This window comes from Lissotriton helveticus, chromosome 2_1 (assembly GCF_964261635.1).
Source record: "Lissotriton helveticus chromosome 2_1, aLisHel1.1, whole genome shotgun sequence".
NCBI classification, from domain to species: domain Eukaryota; kingdom Metazoa; phylum Chordata; class Amphibia; order Caudata; family Salamandridae; genus Lissotriton; species Lissotriton helveticus.
Window position 1 is genome coordinate 705757898 of NC_136059.1, and position 22036 is coordinate 705779933.

The 22036-nt window shown below is 41.7% G+C and overlaps 1 protein-coding gene across 1 annotated transcript in view; it reads left to right on the top strand.

Annotated features, from left to right (window-relative positions):
• Positions 1-22036, top strand: part of LNPEP (leucyl and cystinyl aminopeptidase) — a 297916-nt gene that overhangs the window by 147541 nt on the left and 128339 nt on the right. Inside the window, exons 2-3 of the mRNA XM_078675434.1 lie at positions 544-1387; positions 17842-17980. Of these exons, the coding sequence (XP_078531560.1) occupies positions 544-1387; positions 17842-17980 (983 nt within the window). The remainder of the gene's footprint in view (positions 1-543; positions 1388-17841; positions 17981-22036) is intronic.

A 22036-nucleotide genomic window follows, 5' to 3' on the forward strand; every position in this document is an offset into this window, starting at 1 on the left:
TATCACATAAGATAACGCAGATAAAGTTAATCAAAATATTTGCAATTTTTGTTTTTCACATCTTGCTGTTTAGTGTGTGGCATACTACTGATTTATCACAAGTATGGGATTTTAAAATCCAGTATGGTGCCTGATCAAAGATAAATTAAGTTGTAGATAAAATCCAGCTATTAAACTCTAGTCTTTGGCCAGCAGGAAATATTTATTTAGGACTTACACCAGCTAAATCTTCAAGACATTTTCTGTCAGTGAACACAATTATGCAAAGACCTCTTGTGCGGTTGACTACTACAAGTGTTAAAAGGATATTTGCAATAACTAACTGCGCTTACCTTCTCTTGACTTTTCACGTTTAAATTTCACTCCTAATAGTTTCCCAGTTGATTAGATTTTGAATATCCATGTTATAAGTGTTTGGCAATTCCTTTGTGCCAAGTCTGTAATTGGAGAGAATTTAGTTAGCTTTGGCATGAGTGAATAGATTATTTTTATTATAGTTTGATTACAGTTTTGTTAATTTGTATCCCTTTATGTTTTTTTCAGATCGGGTTCAGCTTCCCAGGAACATGATAGAAAATACCATGTTTGAAGAGGAGCCCGACGTTGTAGACTTGGCCAAGGAGCCGAGCTTGCATCCTTTGGAGCCTGATGATGTAGAGTACGAGCCAAGGAGTTCCCGGTTATTAGTACGTGGCCTCGGCGAACATGAAATGGATGAAGATGAGGAGGACTATGAATCATCAGCAAAATTGTTGGGCCTGTCATTCATGAATAGGAGCTCTGGTTTGCGTAACAGTGTATCAGGATATACTCGGCAGGGCCAAGATGGATCCTGCTCCCTGCCCTCTGCCAGGACAATGGTTGTCTCAGCAGTCATTCTTGTGATCATAGTGTCTGTAGTAATGGTGGTGTATCTACTTCCCACATGTACGTTTACCAAAGAAGGCTGCCATAAGCAAAATCATACAATGGAACTAGTGTATCCCATTGCAAGTAATGGACAAACATTTCCTTGGACAAAAAGTAGACTTCCAAGTGCTCTAAAACCACTGAATTATGATCTTTTTTTACATCCAAACCTGACCACTATGACATTTACGGGTTCTGTCAGTATACAGTTTTATGTCGCAAAGGCTTCTAAGAATATTGTACTTCACAGTTCAGGTCTTTCTATCTCCAAGGCAGTGCTCTCTTCTGTACCTGTAGGACAGTGGAATCCAGTTACAGTTTTGGAGTATCCAACCTTCGATCAGATTGCAGTTGTACTTAATGAACCTCTACGTGAAAAACATAACTATACATTGAATATAGAATATGCTTCTAATTTGTCAAATACCTATTATGGATTTTACAAAAGCAAGTACAAGGATGAACATTCAAATGAAAGGTAGGTTTGTCAATGTGCTCTTTTTCAATGGTTTGTAGTCACTGTGGACTTGAGGAAGGTAGCATAAACATATGCTTTTTTGTTGCTGATAGTCCTTGCCTTGGGCAGGTATCTGTGCATGATGCACTGTTAATCCAAGGTGATTTCATATCCCAAATATTTGGTGTTAGTTTGGGAACTGGTGGGATGAGAAGTGGGCTAAATACCTCCGGAGGTACCTCTTCTCTGACTGTATGATGTTTGCATTTTCATTGCACTGGATTAGAGGGAGGGAAGTGCTGCAGCTGCCCATGGACGTTTACTCTTAATACTTCATATTTCTGGATATGTTGATGTTTTCTTGGATTTGAAAGTTTGCCACGGAGCTGGTCATGGATGAGCAGATAGAATTCCTGATATCCATTTTTATCTTCTGTCTTTAAACTACAGGTTTTGGGTGCTTGATTCCAATACCTTTCGTACCCCTTCAGAGTATATGTCGGCCGCCAGGTCCATTTGATCTGCTTATATCTTTCTTTACTTGGCAGCATGATTTCACTTCAACTTGTTTGTTAAATGCTCCAGAAGATTTAAAAGATATAAAATGGACGCAGTAGTTCTTGAAGTAGCTACTCACATAGCGAGGGAAATGGAATATGGAACTCACTCCCTCCAATCATTAGGAAAATTCCAAACACAGTAACATTTAAGAGGGAAGTTAAGATCTTCCTGATGAGTAAGTTCCTTCCATAGTCAAGACCACTCATCACTAGCACCATGACATAGATGGTTCCTAAACAGGATAACTATGCTGTAAAAAGTAAGTCTCCAGTTATACGTGGAATAACCTCTGTCAGCCCTATACTAATCCTGACTTGTTGAATTCACGAGAAAGAGACATTTTCAGAACTATCATGTACTGGTAGCCCCAGCACGTCTTGATATGAAATGTGTCCTAAAGCTACCTCATGTCACTGTATTTTCTTATGTTAATGCTCTATGGCTATTGATTGTACCTACCTCATATCACTGTGATTCGTAATGCTACACAAGATGTAATTCTATACTACCTCATGTAATTGTGAAGCGCTCTGATATCCAAGGGTCAAGTTTGCGCTATACAAAACTCTTTAAATAAAATAAATAGCGAGGTGACTGCAAAGATAGTCATTGTAGAGTAGAGATCCCTGGTCACTTCCAGTGGTTAATTTGTAAAAAAAAAAAAAAGAGTCCCGGGGCTCTCTTTAGGAGGCAGCCTGCACCTGCCCATTTCTCCTGTTGGCGCCACCTAAAACTGAACTAACTACTTAACCATGAAAGTGGGGAGAGGATGTGGCACAATGGCCAGACCTGTTGACTGCGGAGGAGGGGAACCAGGTTCGAGTCTCGGCGTCAGCTCCTCATCCTGTGATTCTGGGCACTTAATCTCCTCTTAAATGAATGTGTCCTTAACTGGTGCTCATGAAAAGCGCTGGTGTTTATAATTAAGTGCTGGTGCGGAGTACTTGAAACCACCGGCTCAAATTAAGCAATGGTCCCTGCACTGAGTGAAAGATGTACAGAATAAACTGAGGTGTAGCGTCTGTAGATCACATAGAAGATGGAAGGATATAAAACCGGTGTTACGAACAGCTCAGGGCCCTTCACGGAAAACCGGTGTAGTTTTGCCGTTATTGAGATAATTCTGCAAACCAGTGCATTTCACCTTCATTCAGGGAGACCTGCTAAGGTGAGAGCACATCCTGACTACAGGGAGAGCTTTCCCTGCAGTCTTCATGCGGGATAACCCCAAGATGCCATGCGTTTGAATTGAGGGAACTTTAAGTTGGTCTCAAAGCATGGCAGCTGGTCTGGCGTTGTGATATCCCTTGGGGGTTGTATACCATGGATGGTACCAGAGCCATATCCATCGCTGCCATTCCTTGTTTCTTGCCAACACCTGGTACACTTGGGCCAACAGTTTAGAGGTAGAGTCAGAAATACACTACATTGACACTATCTTTAGTAACGGCTGCAACATCGGTGACACGTACAGCCAGTTAGAATATGATTTAGTTATTGATTAGCTTTTTAGTGTTAATAAAGAAAAGAAACTCAGTTATTTACACATCAATTAATGTAATGTTCCAGAAACCACTTGAAAAAAAAATTCTGATGATCTAATTTTAACAGACGAAATAAGGTTTGGAAAGTAGCAGATTGTTCAAAATCGTCTTAATTTTCAGCATAGCATGGAATTGGCTTAAATGCCTATTAAAGTACCCCTACAGCACTCCACTACAACACAACATCCTACAGGAGGCATTACAGCAACCACTTTATGAAGAGTCAACATTTAAGTTATTGTATTATCAACAAGCTCATAACAGCACTTAAGAGGAAGCTGCAAACACCTACAAATTATCCAAGACAACATGTTAGGCAGAACACATTACAAACAAGCACATAGTCATGTCTTATCTGTGGGTATCACTAGTCACACAGCAACACACACCACACAAACAAACTCACAAGACCGTGGTAGGCAGGACTCCTGACAGGACTCCTGACATTTGCCCATCACAGACCAAATAGACCAGATGATGAATATCCAGTCTCGAGAACACTGCTTACTTCCGGTGATGCACTCCCATAACAAACGTACAAGGCATTGCGAAAGCCAAACAACCAAGACCTTGTACTGAAGCACCTTGGCAAAAGGCCCTGCAAACATAACCTGTTGAAGGAATCAATAATCAACAACACTCCGAACCAGAGCTGGTAGATACCATATTGTGTTAGCGTTGCAAGACCATTCTAATCGCAAAATGTCTGCTATGAAAATAGGTAGGTGTATCGCACATAGCAAAACAAACTCCGTCTGCGTTATTAGTTAAATGCATTTTGTGGACTCTTTCCACTTTATTATGAAGAACTGATAAAAAAAATTATGTATTCATTTATTTCAACTTTTTGCATAGCACTGCTCAACCCTATCTGGGTATCAGCGTGCTTTACATGTAAGGATCAATATTGCAGAGAAGGAAATCTCCTGGACAGTTAATTTCTACAACAAACAAGTACGCCAAAAGGACGTGGAACAGAGGGAACAAACCGGGTTAGATTGGAAGAATTGATAGGCAGGCTATGGGTGAAAAAAAGACACTAGGACAGAGTTGTGAGAGGAGGAGCAGAAGAAAGGGAGGAGATTAGGCAAATGTCTACTACATTTTAAAACAATAAAAATATATTTTTTTAAAAAAGAAGTTGATTGGGCACGAGGCAGGGAAGGAAGAGACTAAAGGGGGGGATAGGGAGAGCAGGCACAGGAAGAACAATATAGGATAGCATTTTTATATCAAGATAGAGCGTTAGCTGGCGAGTTTTTAATTTTTGCGGAATGGTAGAAAGTAGATGTGTCGACGCAGGTCTTTTGGTAAAGAAATCCAAAGAAATGGGTCTTTGCTTGAGAACAATTGGGCTGCAGCAAGGTGTGATCTACATTTCATAGATTACAGTCTTAAAACCTTTCTTCTGTTGAGGTTTTTGCATTCTCCAATTTTTATTTTAGGCACACGATATTTAGGTAGAGTTTTATGAGTGGATGACTAGGCGTGATGCAGGCATGCTTAGAAGTTATTCAACCGGGAGCCAGAGTAATTGACAAGAGATCGAATCAAATGTTTTTGCTCCTCGCACTTTCATTCACCAAGGAGTAAAGGGGCGTTAAGGTGGATTTGTCGATGCCTGTTAGAATGGAGTTTCCATAGTCCAGTTATGATATATTACATATGCAGGCACAATGGCTTTGGGTTTATGAAGGGACTTTGCATTTTTCGGGAAAAGAGAGTACCTCTTGCAGATTTTATAGTGTGGTGAGTGGACGAGGAGATGGAGAGATGCGAGTCTAACTTGATGTCAGGGAATCTGATCTCCAAGGTGAGAGAAAGTATGAAGTCAGTCATTTGAAGTTCGGACAACCAATTGTGAGTAAGTTTGGATTTGTGTTGGTGGCGAATCACGATTGGCACTGTCTAGTCCGAGTTAAACGTAAGACAGTTGCTCAGTAACCCTTCACAAAGGGTAGACAGGCTATCTTTTAAAGATGTGAATGTCACTAAGATATGTGAAACTTGAGTGTCATTGGCATATTGGTGCATTGCAGCCTTACAGCACCAGAATTCGCTATTATGTATTTAAATAGGTCCATGTATAAATTAAAGTTGGAGCAAAGATTGTACCTTGAGGGAACTAAATCGGACATTGTCTCCAGGTTAGACATTTCCAAGCCTTACAAGTTGTTTGTGATGCAACCAGAATGATTTGTACCAACCAAGAAGTGCTCCTTTAAAACACATTTTATTCTCCATGTTATGGATAAGCATTAGGTAGTCTATTGTGTCAAAGGATGCCTAGAGGTTGATAAAGACCAGAACACAAGTTTCACCTCTACCTAGAACTGATTGAATATAGTTGGGAAGTTTTTGAATATCTGTTCCCGCGCCAAAGCCTTATCAAAAGATAGATTTATATGATGTTAGTGTTATTGCGGTATTCAGTGAGTTTAGTTGATTTATTAAACATTTCTAAACGACTTTGCCAATAGAAGGAAGGTTGTTGACGGTCTAGAATTGACAAGTTGGAAGGGACAGCCAGAGGCTTTTTAATTTTTTCCGTAAATGTGAAAGGTTGTTTTTATTGAATCTGGGGAGATGCTTTCTTGTAAGGAGGATTTAATTGTGACCAGAACTTGATGAAGTGCGAGTGATTTTTATCAAAAAGTGTAGCTATCACTATAAAGTTGTAGAGATACTCACGTAGTAGTCCGAAATGGCGTTGTTACTGCACACACTGGAACATACACAATAAGAGCTTTCAAAGTTAATCTTCAACCAATTTCAACTTTTCACTTCACATTGTACTCACCTTTAATTATTGTAGTTTTATTAGGAGTGCCTCTTGCTATTACGATGGGTCCAGTTCTGCAGCCCCTTAAAAAACACAGGCACTGCAAGACATTTGGAATCCTGTGACCTAGGAGGTGGCTCCTAGATTAATGAGATGATGAATTGGGACATACTCTTTACTGCTTCACCCTGTTTAGAGTCTGACAAGGCTTTGCAAATTTTGATGCATGCACGGTTTTGGTACTACGTGTTTGTCGATTCTCCCCTGCTTTGTTCGTTGAGACCTCGCAAGGTTGGGTGTCTGCAGCCTTAGGTTTATGACCAGAGGGGCCATGAAACCTTAACTATACCTTTGGGCCGGAGTCTCAGGATCCAGGCCCGGTGTTCCCTTTCTTTCTGTTCATAAGGAAGACCTGAAATGGATTGACCCTAGAATTATTTCCAGTGAGTATAAGGCATCTGGGGCCATCTTAAAATGGTTATTTTTCTGTTGGCCCAATGAATGCTCAGACCTTTAGTATCCAAGACTTGCTCCCCTTTTTTTCCATGCACAAGAATCCCAGATGCTCGGTTTATGATCATTTTGCAATCCAATACCAGTCGAACATGGTATTTCCCTGATAATAATGGTCCTGTGAGGTGTCTTATGGTTGCAAATTATCGCCTGCCTGTCAAAGCCACTTGTGGCATCTTTAATTGCCGACAACACTGTGTGGCTTCTGCTTACTTGTTCCATACTACATGTGCTGTGATTGGTGCCTATGACTCCAGTAGTGCATCCGTATGCTGCCTTGAATAATTGTGCCTCCAATCAAATTTGATAGTTCCATATTGGACGAAGGCAGTCTTGGTTTGCCAAGCCAATTTACAAGCTGGAATATTTGAGGTCACACTTGCAATGTTCGAACTAAAAAAAGCACAAGTCTCAGGATGCAATTTGCTCCAGACTATAAAGCCAGCACTAGCAAAAGCTCAATTCATGACGTTGGACCACTTGACCCATGTGCAATTTTTTACGTTATACTTGGCCGTCATTGATGTGTGAACATTCAACATTTACTGCGAAAATTACTTTTGTCTGTGTTTTTTTTAAGATGGTGAAAAAAAGATTTTGAGGTGTGATTTAAGTTTACAAACATCAAAATGTTCTTTTAGTGAAGCTGATGGGTCACATATAATGTGTCACACGGTCCCATGCCATATGTGAGACTTTAAGCCTGTCCTGGCTTTCTTGCCAATGGCTCTCTACATCTTGGAACTTGCAGTTGTGCTTTTGAATATTGCCCGTCATACGGAGAGCATGAAATTGGGTTACTTGATGGAGTGTCCAACCCATTTTCTTTTTCGATATTAACTCTCCCGCCATTACTTCCACTGCTCTTCACCTCATTTACATTGCCGGAGTTCTACGAACACATACCCCAAAGCATCAGGAGAAGTCTTTATATAAGCATACATCTGTATAAGAGTTATAAAAATAATAAATGATCTAGAAATAATGTACGTTTGTTTAATTTTGTAGGGAGCCCGCATATTCTTGTGGATTAATTTGAAGATCGTAAAAAGAATAAGTAAAATGTGAAGATTAATATTAAAATAATGTCACTAGTTACTTTAATCACATTTCATTGAACAAAATTTCCAGTTGGCGATAGTATTTAAATTGAATACAGTTACATTGTAAATAAGATTATTTAATGTGCTTCATTAAATATAAGTTAAGTCTTATCCGTCATTTACTTTCGGTTAGGGTATACATATATTTTGTCAACCTCATAGTTTTTGGTTTAATGAAATAAAATGTATATTAAAATTATGGAATCAACTTCTCAGTACAGTTTACAGTTAGGCAGCGTGAATGAAGTGAAAGTGAATTAAAGAAAAAGAGACAAAGTAGTTTTCTTTTGTTCAGTCTAATAAGTGAGGGTATAGGTGATCAAACTAGGGACATACTACTCATGGCTTCTATGGACTGCTCACCAGTGACCCTAGTACATTCTGCAACTGAGTTTGCAAATGACTGCTAAGGACCTAAACCACATAGCATCAGAGTGAAAAAAGTAAGGGACAGGCTATTGCCTACAATTGGGCACACTAGATGATACAAGGTCTGGTAGGGTGGTGTTTCAAGAATTTCGACCGCTTATCTTTGATTTCTAAGACCTCCCGGGTGCACTGCTTTGGATATTTGCTTAGATGAAGAATCAGCAGGAAGGAGTATTCACACCTTGTGCTGCATATTTTTTGGGTGAACGGGTGTTTCCCTCATTATTGATGTTCTGTAACATGATATGATGGGTATTTTTGTAACTCTTTCTATGGCTCTGTCTGACCACAGTAAATGATAACTTGAGTGTTCATGGGGTATATGCTTGTACTCATCCCTGCATGTTTCCAACTTCCGGGTAGCAAGCAGTCACAGGACTCTCCCCATCCTCTTATATGGCAGGCAGAGCACCAGGTTTGGGACCCAGACACTGCTCTTTTGGTCCAGCCTTGGAACTGTTGATGCATGGCCATCCGAAGTAAGGCGCTACAGCCAGCATGTCTTGGCTGTTTCTGCTGTCATTCTCCTAGTCTTTTCCACCCCTCTGTTAATGTTGTTTTGTACATGTGCTTAAATAATAACCATTACATTACATTACAGTGTGCATGCCTTATTGAAATTTTCCACTGGGGAATGTATGTCCCAAGACAGTGATGCTTAACCACTGTGACATGCATTTGTTCGGTTTGTTGACGTCTTTCATTCTATTGTGCCGCAGGAATTTTCTTAATGTGACAGCTAAAGATGTGCATCCTCCTGTGATGTTCATTGATTTCCGCGTAAGATTGACATACCATCTGTGCAAATATCGCAAGTCGCTTTAACACTTGAATTACTTTCTTAGATAAACTTGTCCTAGTTCGAATGCATTATGTTACTAACTAATTTGGTAATAAATAAACTCTCTTCATCTTATTTTGTCTTATAATATTTATAACGTATCATAGTGCGAAACAATGCAAAAAGACGCAATATGACAGAATTAAGGGCATCAGTAAAGAACAGCAAGAATTGGCAATGCTAAAAAGTCTGGCGTTTCAACGTAAGGGTCTCTCACTCATGGCTTTAGGCACTCTATACATCATCATATTGCCACTCTATCATTCATTCCTGCACTCTCGCATCCATTCATCACAATGAGTTATTCTTGCATTCACCCACTTGCCCAACCACAATATGTCACACACTCAAATTCAAAAACATATACAGCATACATAAAATAATAAAAGTAGAAAAAAGTAAACATGCCACCTTACGTTGTGGACAGATGCTTGTAATACAAATAAAACTAAACAAAGCAGCCGGTGGCGCTCTTGCAAAGGTATTATATGAAGGGTACCATGTTTTTAAAGTTCCAGCATGGCCGCTATGTTTACAAACAAAGGGGTCGATTAGGATCGCGGACGGAAACGTGTACCGTCCGCCGCGGAAGGTGGCAAGATACTCCGGACCTGTCCGCGGAAAATCCGCTACAGCAATTAGGATAAAATATGCTAAAAACGCCGATCGCGGCGTACGGAGCACACCAATCCCCGTCCGCGGCGGTCGGAGTACACCTGAGTCCGCGGCAGGCGGACGGAACAGAAAGAACACCGACCGCCGCGTACGCACATGACCGCGAATACATCCACTTCCCCCGCGATACCTGCGCAGTGTCCGTGTCCGCAATTAGGATAACTCCGCAAGTACCCCGGTAGTCACCGCCATCCACGTCCGCAGCGGTACCAATGCACCGAGAATCCGTGCTCCACAGCGGAACGCCAACACAAACAACATCCCTACTGTCAAACCAATGCCATACATTGCGACGGAAGTTATCACCAAACACACGAAAATGAACGACCACCCACCGAAAACATCCAAACCAATCACAACACACAATGATCCACCGCCAAGCACCACACAATGCACACCTGGCAACACACCCACCTAGCACCTGACTGCCAATAACCATTCAGACACGGCCAAGACACACACCATAAAATAACTCCCACCCACTCCACAAATCCTCTGCATCACTGCATAGCTGCTAGCAGGATACACGACTTAACTGACAGCAAAGACATATATCATTCACATAACCCACACCCAAACACACCCACCACACAAAGACCCACCACACCATTCCTACACACCACACACCTGCACCTCCCCATTCACGCAAACCCACACCCCGAGCACCACACACCATGGCACCCAAAAAAAAACCAAAATTCACTGACACCGAGTTAAAGGTTATGGTAGATGAGATAATCCGTGTCGAACCCCACTTATTCGGGGCCCTAGTGCAGCAGACCAGCATAGCCAGGAAAAACAGCATGTGGGACCGGATAGTCACCAGGGTGAATGCCTCCGGGAGCGTCCCGAGGACGAAGCAGGATATACAGAGGCGGTGGCATGATCTCAAGACCTGAGTGAAATCCATTCGAGCCAAGAACTATCTCCGGGCAAATCACACAGGCGGTGGAACCCCCCCCCCCCGGAGCCCTTACCCTACACCGAGTGGGAGGACAAGGTGATGACCATCATCCACCCTGAGACCCTTGATGGACTTGCTGAGGGTGTTCGGATAAATGTCTCTCCCCCCTACCCCCTACCTAGGTCACGACTCTTGCAGGTGCTGCCGTCCACACGACTCAGTGGTTTCCGGTACATGTGACTCCCCCCTACCTGGGTGACGACCCTTGCAGGTGGTGCCCTCCACACGTATCAGTCGTTTCCGCTACATGTCACTCCCCCCTCTCTACGTCACGTCCCTTGCAGGTACTCCTCACCAGGCAGCGAAATGTTTGTAGCCTACCTGCGTCGTCCTCGATGGTGGGCCAAGACTAGGACGTGGTGGATCGCGTAGAGTATCGGGTATGCGTGTAGTGCAGGGTCCATGTCGGCGAGCGGCTCGTGGTGGGTATGGTCGCTGTGGTGAATCCGCTGTGTTCAGGCAGGTTGTTTTTCCGCGGCGCTTTTATGTGTATTTTCCGCTATCTTGATTTGGTGGACGGGCGTAGACGTCAGTCCGTACGGCGGCGTATCTGGATTGGTTACGTCCGCTGCGTGGTTGGGTGAGGTTGTGCGGCGGACCGTCATATACCGCAGCGGACGGATTTTGACCTCTATTTGCTATCCTGATCTGGCGGACGGAGTGTCCGCGACGGGCGGACGGAGAATAGGCATGTTCCGCATACTCCGGTGCTGCGGAGGCACTTCCGTCCGCCATCCTAATGACCCCCAAAGTGTTGGCTACATTGGAATGGTAAAACACTGACACTATGGACAATCCTATTACATGATGGTGGTCTGGTTTAGATTTAGTGGCCGTGTGGGATGAAGCGAAGGGCAAATGGAATGAGCAAAAACCAGGTCTAGTGGAAAATAGTATGCACTAAAAAGCATGACAAAAAGAGAGGCAAAGACTTGAAAGGGGACCTTGCTGTAAAGGTATCCTGCACACCTGCCGTTGTACTAAATCACTGTCATTTTCAGGAGTATGTGCATATATTCTCTGAGATATATGCCATCACTCGCAGGGTTATTGAGCCAGTGGTTGGAGTGGGCTGAGCCATTGCCCGAGACTGTGTGCTTTCATGTTTAGAAGTGGAGTATAAATGACAGTCCTAGAGATCAGCAGCAGAAAAGGGGTGACTGAAAATCTCTATGTAAATATATTCATGTATGTGTGTCAATAAAAATCTCTTACCCACATTTCTTTGGACTGATACTGCTGGATATTTGACTCTGCTCACTGGGGCACTGTCACCAGGCCCCGGTGCATGTGCTCTGACCACTCTAACATGTTATACTTGGCTATACTCTTGATTGGCATATTTAACTAAGTTAAATACCACTAGTGGACTGCAGCACATATTGTGCCACCACTAATGTCGCAATGCAAAGCATGTCTTCAGGATTGCTTCAACAGACTGGGTGTGTAGTTTTAAAACTGCCAATTCGACTAGACAAAATAAACCTCTTGACAGGCCGAAACATTCCTTCTTAAAAGTCCTTCCTAATAGACCCTAAAAGGACATAAGGCAGGGTGCATGGTATTTTAAAAAGTAGGACATGTATATTTTATGTTTTACATGTCCTGGCAGTGAAAAACCTTCAAAGTTGTTTTTTCACTAGGGCAGGGCTGGCTCTCCATAGGAAAGCACGGGGTTACATTATAGCATCTTTTAACTACTTACTTAACTTTGGGAGTAGCTAGAAACATTATATAAGGACTCATTTTAATTTTAAGTCAAAATCCAACTTGATGGACAAGACCTATTTTATATTACTATTTTGAAAATGACTCTTTTGAGGAGTTGTCATATTCCTGCCAGAGCAAAATGTCCCATTCTGCCAGTGTTCACTATCACCCAGGAGTTGAATAGCTCCTTGATTATGTGTGAAGTGGCTCCCAACGCTGAGACAAAGGGAGAGGGGTTGACCTTCCCATGACATGATGGTCATCTGTGCTGTGCCCATTAGCTTATGTAGATTCTAAGTGTGCCTACCCTGTCAAAGGCAAATGAAGCTCACACATGGACCTGCACCCTCTATTGTCCTGCTGGCTAGTCAGCCAGGCACTGCTCCCATAACTGGTTTTTAATATAGAGGTGTTAGTTGATTTGGCCACATCTCTAGGTGGGCACAGGAGCTCTGCACAAGGAAAGGTTATACCACCTTGGTTTTAGGTAGAGGACACTGGTGGATAGTTTGCAGTAAAGCACTCCGGAAGTGCTGCAAACATAGATAGGGTCACCCCTGAGAACTTTTATTTACCCTATTGGTTAGGGAGTGACCTGGAGATTCCCCCACCCACAGGCTGGCACTGGGCATAAATGTGGTATCCCCCAGTACTACACCCCAGAACACTACTGAACACGTGGAAGACAAAATGAGGGTTTTACTTGCTGTTGTGATCTGTGAGGAGAACTTCGAGGGCTGTACTTGCTCCCACTGGTTCCCAGGACAAAGAAGTGGACTCCACGGTTCAGTTGGCTGATCTCCTGTTAAGATACATGGACTCAAAAGCTGCAAGAAGACCACTTTCCTGAAAGAGTCCAGCTGACCAGTTTCAACTGGACATACCCTAAACACTGCTTGTGGCTTCTGTTAGTCTGAGTCCTGACCTCCATGTGTTGTTTCCGAGGTCCTGGAACTCTTTGTTGTTATGAAGTGTTCTCCTCCTGCCCAAACTCCAGAAGCTGGGACTTGGACACTCTGCCACCAACTTGCTTGGAGAACCTATCGAGACCGGGGTCACAGTCAAAGAACCAGCTGTAGGCTTCAAATCGCCGGTGTACCCTGCTGAGTGAAATCTGACTTCCAGAAAATCTTCTAAGTTTGAAGTTAGAGGGCATCACCAGTACCGACGCAGAGTTGCATCCGATCAACGTCAAGCCTTTCCTGAGCACAGACTTCAGACCCAGTGCTTTTTCACCTTGGTCAACGACCGCACCAAGATCCTGCTCTTCAGTAGCCCTCTACCGTCAAGCTCCTGCTTCAGATACTGCCTGCAGCTTACCTCACTGACAAGTCATCATCATCCACTTCTTCTCCAACATAGTTTCTAAGTTAGAAGGAAGTCTTTCCACCAGAATGAACCTGTTCCCTGTAGTTTTCTTGCAATCCTTTGTTGTTGGTCTTATGTCTGACTTGGACGCGGTGTAGCGTAACCATTTGCTCGCGGTTTACGCTTTACTCTTTTAGGTGCTATTTTTGTTTAAAAGTTTAGGAAATCAGATTTCCTCTTACAAGATTTTTTATATTTGGGTGTCATTATGTTAATTAAAATATTTTCTATTTTTATACATTTGAGTGGTATTTTTATTCCATTGTGTTTCCAACTTTTTAACTGTTTTTGGGACTTCTAAATTCTGTACACATTTTCTTACACCTGTCTGTTTTGTGCCATAGCTACCACGAGTTGAGTTAAAGTTTAAATTACTGAAACATTTACTGAACCTAATGAGAATAGTGACATTATTACTTGTGGTGGACGACCATCCGTCCTCACGAATAATCAGGGGCACTGGAATTATGTGATTGAGCGCACACTGCATTTTTCACATAATTATGGAAGTTCCACATTTGCAGCATAATCCATGATCTGCGGCATATCCCGCAGATTGTAACAAAATAGAACCCCTTTTTTTCTGGCTCAGAAGGCTCAAACATTACTAAAAACGCACCAACTCTTATTGTCATGAAGTAGAAGGCCGTTTCCAAAGGTTGACTGGTCACCTTTCTGTTGTTTATTGCTAAATGTGAGTGTTAAACTGCTGCTAATAAGGTACAATCAATTTATGCCCAGAGAGTGTTCAGAATAAAAATGACAAAATAATGAAGCAGTATCATCACAAAATGTGCAGCAATTTCAGGCCAGCCGTGTTGGAAAGAAAGTCGGATACATCAAATGGATCACACCGGACAAAGTTTGGTCAAGGATAATAAGTAGTCCTGTTTATTTTGCTCAGTGGCTTAGTAGTCCCGATTTTCCGCAACACACAGTTAAGAGTATACACACTGTGGGTTTATGAAAGAGGATTGCCTATCACTTGAAACTTGTCTGTATGGTTCATGAATGTAAAACCTTTACTATGAGGACTGGCGTGTAATGAAATGCTGAGCTGAACTTGCATTACTGGCATGTCGTTTCCTTCTAAAGACATGTACAGATTTGCAAAATGTAACCATTTAAGGGCCAGATGTATCAAAGGGTTTCACCCATTCTGTGTCAATGGGAAAATTTGTTCATACATATGGCCCTAAGTCTATTTATAATGCTCCCAAAATGCTCCCTGATTAAATACAAATACATGCAACATGAACATGAAAACAAGATGTCAAATTTAAATGTACACAAAAAAATGCAACCCTAAAATTACTAATGTGCACTTTAGCCTTTCTCTAAGGCATCATTTAGTAAAATATATTCGATGCATGCCATTATTTAAAATAAATAAAAAAATACAGAATAGAGGATAGGTGTAAAATGGGCAACATGGTGTACAACATGAAAATAAATTATGGGCTCTACTCTTGAAGAAAATGACAAAAGTGCACTTGCAGGGTATATGTTCTTGCATTGGTGCATATTTACGACTTTCACGTAATCACAAGTTTAGAGTTAAGCCATGTAACCGTACACCTAGTAAAGGTTTGTGAATTCCATTTTCACATGAGCAAATAGGAGTGGAGCGTGTGTGTGTGTGTGTGTGTGTCTGTAGGAGACTCATTCATAGTCATACCATTGTTCCTGGAAGTTTAGTCTGGTACTTCAGTAACGTATTTAAAGGACAGAACCATGCTAGGTGCAACAGCATTGATGTGCAAAGTGCTGTCTAATGGCTGGACACACTCAGGAAGGCCTCTGTGTAGGTGAATTATGAGATGCAAGACATTCTGTAATCATTGTGGGCTAGATAGCTCTTTTTCTTAGCATTTACAGGACTGGCAGCGTGTTTAGAAACAGATTAAAAAAATTCTGTTATCTAGCCATAGTGCCATTGGCAAATCCATTAGGTATTGCCGTTGGAAGCTGGAGCAATATTATTATTTTTTCTTGTTTATTGCAGGTGTATGACATAAAAATTAAACTATGCCATCACATAACTATGGTGGCCATAAAATCCCAGTGCATGAGATTTTGATAGAAAAGTAGGGGTGCTCTCTTTCTGGCTGGTCTAATTAGAAAATGTACCGAAACACTCTTTAGCTTTAATTTACAGGACAGCAAAACCTGATTCTGATGACCGCAGGCAAATGCTCCCATTACCTTTACATGACTAACGTAAAGAAATAGTTTAAACATCGAAGGATGACTTAAAAAAAAAAAAGACCGCCACTAGTGTGTAGGCATGCATGTGCATTGTGGCCATTTTGAAATGCCTTTTTTTTGTTAGATGGTGTGTACTACCGCTAGTATCCAATTTGCAGCCTGTATTTTACTGTAATTTGGTTAATTGACTTTTTGGGAAGGTTAAATTAAAATCAACGTTTTTGCTGGCTTCCACGCAAACTGAAAAAAGTGAGCTTCCCTGTAGAATGTTGTAGCAGCTTGGGCCTCGTAAGAAGAATTTAATAAATAAAGGATTAAAGAAATAATGTGGGGAGCAAGCAGTTGTGGGGGGTGCATTAACAATGCTAGCAGTAACCGAAGCGAGTTGCTTGGTAGTAGTGTGCTGTTCCTAAAGAAACAAATACATTGAGAAGTAGGGGGTTGATGGTGCAGGAACAATAACGCAAGCAAGTGGATTGGTAAATGTGGGCAGCTGACGGGTCCTTGTGTAGAAGCCAGTCTGAAATACAAGGGATAATTAATGATAGGAAAGACAAACACAACCACAGAATTTTGTCAGCTCAGAATATGGTATATTTATTAGCCACAACAAATGACAATTTTAACGTGCAACACGGTGACAGTCAGCATAGAAGCTAGAATGTCCAAAGATTTATTGAGTTGGTACACTTTATAGACTCAAACCACAAGACCACCCATATGACACGTAGGAAGAAGTGTTATACGTAGTTTACAGTACACCATGAATCCCACAGCCAATGGACAAGATCTGTAACAAGACATCTCCTTGTAAGGTGTGATATATTTGATGCACACATACTGTAGGCTAACCATGTGATCAGAATGGGCAGTTTTGGGGACAGTCAATCAAAATGCGAGCTGCCATGGCCTAGTATATTTCCATACAAACTGCGACAGAAGCAAGGCGATGAGTAATATTGCGAAATATGTTATTGTCTAATGAAATGTATTGTGCAAGCAGTGTGTCACACACCTCGTCTGGGCATAGAGAAATGCAAGCACTGCACTTCTCAGACGGTGAAAGGGCAAAACCTCCCAAGTTGGAGGTTTTTTAGATGTAGGCTAAGTTAATAGGGCCTGAAGCTTTTACATTTGGTATCAAAGAAAAGATGGCTTCAACACTTGCTGAAAACAAGTATATTTTTTAAAAATGAGAATAATGAAGCCGACAAGAGGTAAAAGTGCAAGGAAAGCGATGTCCCACAGAGTGCTAAAAAAAAAAAGACAAAAGTCCCCTCGCATTAAATGGTATTTAGTCAGAAACAATGTGAAAAGATATGCGTCAAGGGTGGCAGAAAGACGAGAGTAACGAGGGAAGTCAATGAATAACGAACAGGAAACTGAGATAGACAACCATCCTTTAACGAGTAATGGTAAGGGTCTGACCCAAATCCCACAGTATGCATACTGTATTGCAGATGATAGCTCTTCTGTAACGGACAACTAAAGCTACCTGCAAGCAGCACTGTTGGGAACTGGAAACACATTGTCAATTTAAGGCATTGGCACGCTAGCCCAGGTATTAAAGTCCACTACTTTTGAGATTAATTCATGCATGTGAGCAGGCAAAATGTAATCACTCAGAGTGCATGAGGACCAGTGACCAATATATTACATCACCTTCATCCTATACTACATGCTTTTAAGGTTACTCCTTAGGAACAGGCAAGAAAAACTGTCTCATTGTCATGGCTTTTAGCTAACTGATAAATATTTGTTCTTATTTGTTCATCAGGTTGCTAGCAGCTACTCAGTTTGAGCCTCTGGCAGCAAGGAAGGCCTTTCCCTGCTTTGACGAACCAGCATTTAAGTCCACCTTTGCGATCAAACTCTTAAGAGATGAGAAGCACATAGCTCTGTCCAACATGCCAAAGGTAAGACTGTGCTCTTTTCATCTTGTGATGGGAAAAGATGCTGAATGGCCTTAAATGACCTCTACTGAACACATGGTGAAAGTGCCCATGGGTGCTGAATTGCATATTTAGTTCCATACAATGTCTGTGCTAGACTTACTAGAGTCAGTGATGTTATGTTATATATTTTATTAAGTGCGACTGTTACCCTTGGGTGTCCTGGCGCTAACTGCTGTCCTGGTGTAGAAAAAAACTGAGGAAGAGACTAAAACAGATAGGTCTTAAGCATTTTCCTGAATAACAGCAAATCAGTGCTGTTCCTCAGATGCAAAGGAAGCTGGTTCCATGCCTTTGCAGCACCTGCCACAAAACTTTCCCCACCCCAGCGTGCTCTTTTTACGAGTGGAACTTTGACCAGTTTTTGAGCCGATGAACGTAGCAGTCTAGTAGGGGTGTACCATTGAAATTGTTCCCGCAGGTAGCGTGGTCCTTGATTGTGAAGCGATTTAAAAACTAGACAAAGATATTTAAATTTCACTCGTTGCCATACTGTCAACCAATGAAGTCTACGAAATTCATTAGAAATCGGGGCAGATTTTGGTATGCCAGATAACAGCCTAGCAGCGGTGTTCTGCAACATCTGGAGTCTTTGTAACAGGCTCTCTTGCATGTTTAAATAGAGGCTGTTGCAATAGTCCAGACGTGACATAATCAATTCTGTAACCACCGTCTGCCGACTCTCCTTAGCCAGAAAAGGAAGAATTTTCTTGGTGGTCCTGAGAGTGAACATAGATGATATGATGGCGTTAACTTGCCTTTTCATGTCCAGTTTATCATCTAAGTACACTCCCAATTTTTTCACTTGCTTGGATGGTGCTGGGAGGGGCCCAAGAGAATCAGGCCAGCATTCAGGGGTCCACAGGTTGAGGTCGTTCCCAAATAGGATGACTTCAGTCTTGCCCGAGTTTAATTTAAGGCAATTACTGGCCATCCAACTACCGACTGCCTCCATACAGTAGTGTAGCCTGTGGCTCATATTCCTTTCTGATCCTGGGAGAAGTGATACCACCATCTGCGTATCGTCTACATAGGAGGTAAGATGGAAACCAAAAGATCTAATCAATGGAGCCAACGATGATACGTTGACATTAAATAAGGTAAGACTTAGCGATGACCCCTGTGGTACCTCACGTGGCAGGCAGAAAGGGGGCGAACAAAATTCGCCTAACGCCACTATTTGCTGACGATCGGAGAGAAAAGATTTTAAAACCCTCCAGGCCGCCTTCTCTACTCCGCAGGCTGACAATCGGTCCATCAGAATACCATGATGGACAGTGTCAAACGCTGCGGAGAGGTCCAACATAATCATAGCCGCTCTGCCCCCCTGATCCAAAGTTTTCCTGATCTCATTGGTGGACTTCAGGAGGGCAGTTTCAGTGCTATGGCCCTCACGAAAGCCATATTGGGTACAGTCAAGTATTTCAGCATCTTTAAGGTACGTACTCAAATGACTGTTAATACATTTTTCAAGCATTTTAGCGGGAAAGGGGAGGTGGGAAATCGGTCTAAAATATGGACATCTTTAGGATCAAGGTTAGATTTTTTTAGGAGAGGAATCAAAGACGATGTTTTCCAGCTAATAGGGATCCTACCTGCCTCAATTATTGAATTAAAAAGAGTGGTAAGGGCTGCCGCGAAAATCCACGGGGCCAGTTTAGCAGTTTTGACTGGACACGGGTCGTAGTGGGATCCTGACTTCATTTTTAAGAGGAGTTTAACAGTATTAGTATTGGTTAACAGGGGGAATTCTATCAGAGAGTTCTGAGTTTGAGGGACGATCTTATTGTCAACGCAGGACTTACGTGGAGAGCTGTTATTATTGTTTCTTCAACTTAAAACCATGTGTTCACCGTAAGCTATTTGCTTTAGGACCTCAGCTTATTGCAACATGTAGTGGAGGACCTGCAAATATTGTTGCAGAAAACAAAACAATTACTTTGAAAAATCAGTAGTAGTAAAATGAATTAATTATATTTCTCTCTTGTTTTGAGTGAGATCTCTTGAAGCGGAATGCCAGCCTGTCGTTTCAATTATGTTGCTATTCACAATAGAACATAAGTTTCATGATGGTATATTATTTTTTAATCTTTGGCCAAAGCTTGGAAAAGCTTAGTCCTCACTCCCAACTAAAGGAACATTTTTCAAACAAGTATCTGAATTAATTTCATCAGTACTTTTTACTGAGAAAGTTGGATCGACTTCATATGTGCACTGACAACTGTGACGGTGAAGTTAAGTCCAGACTTTACTTTTGTCTTTAGAACTCCTTCCTTTTAAACTTTGGTGAAGTTCTGTACTTGACTGTCATGACAAAATCAATCAGATAACAAGGGTAAGAACAAAATAATCTGTCTAGATTTATTGCATGTTTCTAGTGCTGGGCTGGTGCTACTCCCCAGCATTGTGGACTCTCTTGTGTCTCAGTACAGGGCAGAATTAATGTTGGATCTTTGACCACAAACTTGAAAGTCTGTTAATAGGCCCTGAAACCAGTACCTTCAGCACACACTCTTGATTAAATTTCCCATAGTGCTGCTCAATTGTGTGGGAGACCCTGAATTCTTTTTTCATGTAGAAACTTTGCACCTTCGAGACCAGATATCGTCTAAAGCTTGGAGCCTGTGACAAACGGAGGAGGGAGCACACTGCCTGGCATATCAGCACACAATTAGCCCAGATGCATTGTGGTAAATGCAGCGATAACATTCACTTCAATTATTCACCATTGTTGGTGCAGAGTCTCTAGACCTGTGTTTCAGAATTGTTGTATGTCCTTTTTCGGTAGAGAGTAACAAGTGAAGTTTGGGCATTTTGGTAAATACATGTTCAGTCATGAAAAAAAAGATGGAGGGAATGATCCCACCGCATTGAGGCCCTCTCCGGTTTAGGTGGAAATCTAACCAAACAACTCTTACCTTAAAAAGGCTAAACAGATCAAACTTTGGAGCCACATGTTTTCGAGAGAAGCTCATCTCCTTTTGAACTTTCTTCCTCCGACTTAATACCATAATACTCTTAATAGATTGTTTCTATCTTGTATGATTTATGTTCGTTGAAATATTCAGATGCAGGGTCACCAGCCCAGAATTATATCAATTTCTGAATGCATTCCCAAGTGCAAATCTTTAATTCCAATATATATTAGGAGTGTTAAGTGACCTTTGGTGCAGGACTAGGGTAGCATGTTGAGGGATCCCAGTTTTGTAGTTCCCTGGTCTTTCTACTGCTGATATAATTATGTAATATACACAGTATTGCCACATGGTGAGGTTCTCGGTCATATGAAGACCCCACCACGTAGAAAAGTACTTGCATCATCTCTGCAAAATAGTGTGCCTCCCAGAGGTCTTTCTGCAGTATTTTAATTGCTTAACGTCAGTGGTGTTTTTCTAAAGCTAGACAAGTGGATCTAGGCTCCTTGGGCCTTATCCTATGCACCCTGGCTCGAGAAAGTAAACATAGCATAATACCATGATCTATCCTTCCCTGACTCCACACACACACAGGGTACCCATTGAAGCAAAAAAAATGTAATCCTTCTTTGCAGAGAGGGTAGGCGTTTATCTGTATAATGGAATATCAGTAGCTTGGCTGCCTAAATTTAACCCACTGAAATTTGAGAGAGGCAAGCGTAAAGACAAGATATACAGTATATCTTTTACTCAAGTTGGCATAAAGTATTTTTTATGCTTGCATCCAATACCAAGAGCTGTCTGTGAATGTATTCCTTGGTAATAAGGCTGCCAGTCCTAGACATAATTTCTGAGCAATGTCTACTAAAACGCCCATGTTTCACCAGAGCCAGTTAATCATTCAGACTTTTATTAAGAGACTAAAACTGTAACTGTAATTGAACAATGTTAGTCAACAGGGTGAGGTTAAAAGTTTTCTTTTAGATGATACAAATCTGAGAGTAAATTCACTATAGGTTTAACAAAAAAATGTTTTACATGAAATGAACTTTACTTGCTCAAACAGTATTATCGGTACAAAAGGGGGTGGTGATGGCCGGAGCAT